The 4990-nt window shown below is 34.6% G+C and overlaps 1 protein-coding gene across 1 annotated transcript; it reads right to left on the minus strand.

Moving 5' to 3' along the window:
- Window positions 1-428: 428 nt before the first annotated feature.
- On the minus strand, window positions 429-4604 carry LOC108778609 (insulin-like growth factor-binding protein complex acid labile subunit). Its single transcript, XM_018545834.1, has 6 exons — window positions 4413-4604; window positions 3820-4123; window positions 3263-3491; window positions 2534-3129; window positions 1664-2081; window positions 429-1050 (listed from the first exon to the last, which is right to left on the minus strand). Exons 1-6 carry the CDS (start codon window positions 4602-4604, stop codon window positions 429-431), a joined length of 2361 nt encoding a protein of 786 aa, XP_018401336.1.
- Window positions 4605-4990: the final 386 nt, after the last annotated feature.

The following is a 4990-nucleotide window of genomic DNA, read 5'->3' on the forward strand; positions in this document are numbered from 1 at the left end:
TATAACGTTAATTGCTTGTCGAGCCTATTTATGAAAGCGGTAAGAGAATATTAAAATAAATAATATAAACAAGGCCCAATAAGTATAAAACAATATTAATAATAATAAGGGCAATGAGCCAGATACAAAACGCAAGAACAAATATATAAAAACAAAGTATAATATAAAGTTTAAAAATTAATACAATACAAGTATTGTATTAATACAATACAAGTATTGTATTGTATTAATTTTTAAACTTTATATTATACTTTGTTTTTATATATTTGTTCTTGCGTTTTGTATCTGGCTCATTGCCCTTATTATTATTAATAGAATATTAAAAATCTATATTTTTTTCTTTTTTTTTATATTTTTATTAAATTTTTATTAAAATACCAAGAAAGTATTTTATTATATGTTTTGAAACAATTCACAAGTAAAATAATTTAAGACTCGCGTTCCACATACGATTCTCTATAGCCACTCTTGGGCTCTCGTTTGAGTTCCTTGATGACGATAGAACGGTTTGATCTCATTATCTGGACATCGGAATCTTCATCGTCGGTTACATGCTCATTTCTGAGCACGTGTCTTCTCTTTCTCTTCTTCGAGGTAGGCGTCTGCGGCCTTGGCCTGTCCTTGCTACTGCTAGACTCGAGAGTCTCATCCATAATACTATGCCTTCTAGCTCTGCGCGCCGAGGAAGTTCTAGGATTCGTATTATGCAGCTGATCTGTGTCACATATGTTACCACTGGAATTATTCCTCTCTCTTCTGATTCGTTCCTGCCGGCGTTCTTCCCGTCTCAGTAAATCGTCTTCGCTCTGAGTGCGTTTTCGAGGTCTCCTTGTTCTTCTCTTCTTTGTCCGTAGATTATCCATAGAATTTATGGAACGTAAAGTGCCATCTTCGATGGAAATTTCATTCAAAGCATCCATGGAATGAACTAATCTCCGCATCTGGACTGCTTCTTCATAGCTAGGTGGACCGACTAATTCTAAAGGATTAATTCTGATTTCCTCTGGAGCCTCAAATTCCTCTATTTCCACTTCCTCTATACGCTGATTTCTGAAAGTGATAAAATAGACCACTTGTTTGATTGCATCCACTATTGTCGTTAAGAAAGGTGTAGGTATTATCTATGTAGCGTAATGTTAAAAAATTAATTATAAAAATATATCTTATAACATACATATATTTACTCTATAGAAAATTTAATTAATTTGAAAATTGATAATTAGAAAATTTTTGCAGTCTATATTTATTTAAAATTTTGTTAAATTAGAAACACATAATTACATGTCGGTAATGCGTTTTCTGATACCACTTATTTAGAGATGAATAATATACCAGCTTACGAAATTGTAATGTGTCTACAGTTCTAGACAGATATCTGTCTTACCTGTTGCAGGTAGGTGTATCCATTTTCCCTAGCATATATTTTTTAAATTATTTATCTTATTTGCGTTGAAAAATATTGTAAATGTAACGCGAATATTCAATTATTCATTCATTTTTCTTATTGTATACATTAAGTGAAGATCATTGTGTGTTCATTGATAGCACGTCGCATGTATCGATTTATTATACTTAACCGAAGCACAATGAAATATCTTCAAATGTATTTTGCATATATATATATATAAAACTATAACAATTAATAATACGAAAGCACCTTTACCTCCTTTGCAAACGTCGTAATCTTTCTCTCTCTTCTGTTAATTCCATTTGCCGCCTTTGCTCAAGGACTCTTCTCTTTATCTTTAGGGTGTGCTTAATCGATACCACGCTGCCACACAGAACGACTAGAATAAGCAAGCTGATCATTACCATTCCCCAAGTTCTGTCTTTAGGATAATACAAGTTAGTGTTCCATTCATCGAAACATGCGGTTTCCCACGAATAGCCGGAAATGTTCGCAGGACTTTGGCAGATCAAAGTCGACGCCACAGTTTTGGGAGGAGGTTCCGTTAAGTACACGAAGGTGTCATACAGCTGCATACAGTCGCATCTCCATGGATTATCGTCTAAGCGGACTATTTTCAAGTCTAGATTGTTTTGAAATATGTTAGGATTCATTGCCTCCGTCAAGCGATTTCCTACGAAATGATTAACTAATTATATAAAAATTAGAGATTTGCAGAAAATAAAAATGCAAATCGATTTTAAAAATACAATTATTTTTTAATGTAATCATTCTTGGATTTATTCAGAAATCATAATCGGTAAATTTTCACGGTTAATTAAATTTTTAATTAAAACATTAATTCCGATTTATATAATTAGAAAATTTAATCCTTTTTTTTAACCTTTTTCTTTAACCTTTACACGGAAAAGTCACTAGAATAGCGTTGAAACATATTTCGAGACAAGAGACATAATAAAGTAATAAGTTGTAACATTTTATATAATACTCCTTTGAGGAAAAGCTGTAATTTTAAAATTAGATTCTCATCCTCTAGAAGTTAATATCCTATTATTAACATTTAAATTCTATTGAATATCTTCTTGAAATTGTTTTCTCGCAAACGACTCAAAGGTTGGTACATACCTGACAGGTCGACCTTTTGCAATGATGGTAATTCAGCAAAGCTGTCATTGTGTAACTCAACGAGCCTGTTCCTTTGCACATCTAGTATTCTTAACGTTCTCGAATTTAAGCTGCGCGGTAATGACTGCAGATTGTTGTCTTTCAAGTACAAACTTCTGATTCTGGACAGGTCTTCTAGAGAGTTCGCCCTAAAGTGATTGATTAGATTGAAGGATAGGTCCAACGTCGTAACAAGAGACATGAGATACGGGAATCGGTGCAGAGAGTTGTAGGAAAGATTCAGAAGTCTGAGATCGATGTTATCCTGGAACGCTAGCTTGTGAATTTCTTCAAGACTGTTCGCAGACAGATCAAGTATCTGAAGTTTCGTCAAACCTTCAAATGTGCTGGCGTTCAATAGCGCCAAGTTGTTCGAGTTCAGATACAAGTGCGTCAGCTGTCTGTTTTTGGCGAAAATACGATCCGGCAGCAAACGAATTGTGTTGTAAGAGAGTCGGGCCTGCGTCAACGACGGCAAACCATGAAGACCGGGTCGGTCAAGATTACATCTCGATACATCCAGTCTTTTTAGCTTTATATGCTCTAAAGTTGAATATCTGCAAACAAGTAATATATTCGATTATTTCAGTTCCTATTAAAGATTTTTATTTAGTAACAGCTATTAAATCTAAGCGATATCTTTTCGATGATTAGGTACTTTAGATACAAAATTAAAATTATAATCAGTACCGAGTGCTGTACACTAATGTAGGATTATTGACCAGTCGTAGCTCCTCCAATTCTGGAAATCCAATAAAAGTGTCCGGATAGAGGTAGTTTAGAGCGCAGTCAGACATGTCCAACCATCGCAGTGTCTCGCTGACAGGTGTTCGAATACTTTTCAGCGGATTTCCTGTCAGACTTAGAGTGTTAAGCGCCGACAATCCATTCAAGGAATCATTACCGAGTTCTTTTATGACTAAAACAATTGAAATTTTTGTTAATTGAATACACACGTGCACATTATTATAAATCTTAAAAACTTTACTATATATATATTTCTACGCAAAAAGATAAACCTTCGTATAATTAAATTTTTATGTTAAATATTATATAATATGTGTTACTAAACTAGAATATGCCTGTAAATACATTTTTTTAATCGTTATCATAATACTAACGTATTTTTACAAATAAACAGAGTATTTTAGTGGATATCCTTAAAAATCACCTTTATAAAAAAAGATGCTTTATAAATCATTATAATAATTATTTTTAATAACACTTATGACTATCTTGATACACACGGCAATGGCCGGCATCTACTGCCTGAAGCACTTCGCTGGTTAGCCCTTTCAAGTCAGGTAATAGATTCCTTGAGATGTATAGAACTGTCAGGGATGGTAGCTGACTAATGGAAGCAATATCTGCCGTATTTACGATGAGATTGTGCGACAGATCTAGTTTACGTAGCTTTCTTAATTCATTGATATCATTTGGCAAGGACTTGAGCTGATTCTTGGCCATATTTAGGTACTGTAGATCAATCAGCCGATTAACTTCATTAGTGATCTCACTTATACCATTACTCGACAAATCCAGATTCTCAACCTATTACAGAAAAAGAACTAATTTTGATTACTAATTAAACGATTTATTAGATAATTATTTCAGAGAATATATTTGTCTGAATTGAGTATATTATTGATTATAGTAGTTTAATTATCTTGATCATATCTTCTTCGTGATTCTCATCAAGTATATTTTTTCTGTTATCGGTATATTACATTTTATTTTATGTACACGATAAGATGCAATGAGTTGTTATCTTATAATGAAATTTATGGTATAATAAAAAACCGGTGAAAAAGGGATTATTATTCATCGCAAATATACTCACCACATCACTAATATTTTCGGGAAATGTTAGTATTCCTTGGTTCGAACACTCGATGGTTCTGGGTAATTGATTAAGGTGGCACAGACACCTGTCAGGACATATACTTTGACACCTCGTAACTGACAGGATTGTTAGCCACGTGATCAGCGAAGAAAGAAACACGCCGTGATGTCTCATTGATCGTTCCTCCATGTTTCTTTTTCATCACCGAGGTGAGTCAGGTCGAATAATCGCGCGTAACCCACATTCTCGCAATTCAATTCGCCTCCGAAATGACATTTGCGGCCTCACGATCGCGCATTGTCAACGTCGAAATCTTCGTTACGTATGCCGGAAGTTATACGGGAGAGAATAAGATCGCTCACCGAAAATTCTCTCTCGCAGCGAATCGATGACCGAGCGTACCGGTTCTCCGAACTGTGCTAAGAGCACTGAGTTAGTAGTTATCTTTGATAAGTAACGCAGGGTACGTCGCACGATATCTCCGTAAGATAACCAGACCGCCGTGTCGAGGTGTTGAGCGCGTTACTCCGTGCAAGAGAAACGAAAGAAAAAGAGAATCGAACAAAGATAGAATG

Source organism: Cyphomyrmex costatus, unplaced genomic scaffold, assembly GCF_001594065.2.
Source record: "Cyphomyrmex costatus isolate MS0001 unplaced genomic scaffold, Ccosl1.0 scaffold502, whole genome shotgun sequence".
NCBI lineage: Eukaryota > Metazoa > Arthropoda > Insecta > Hymenoptera > Formicidae > Cyphomyrmex > Cyphomyrmex costatus.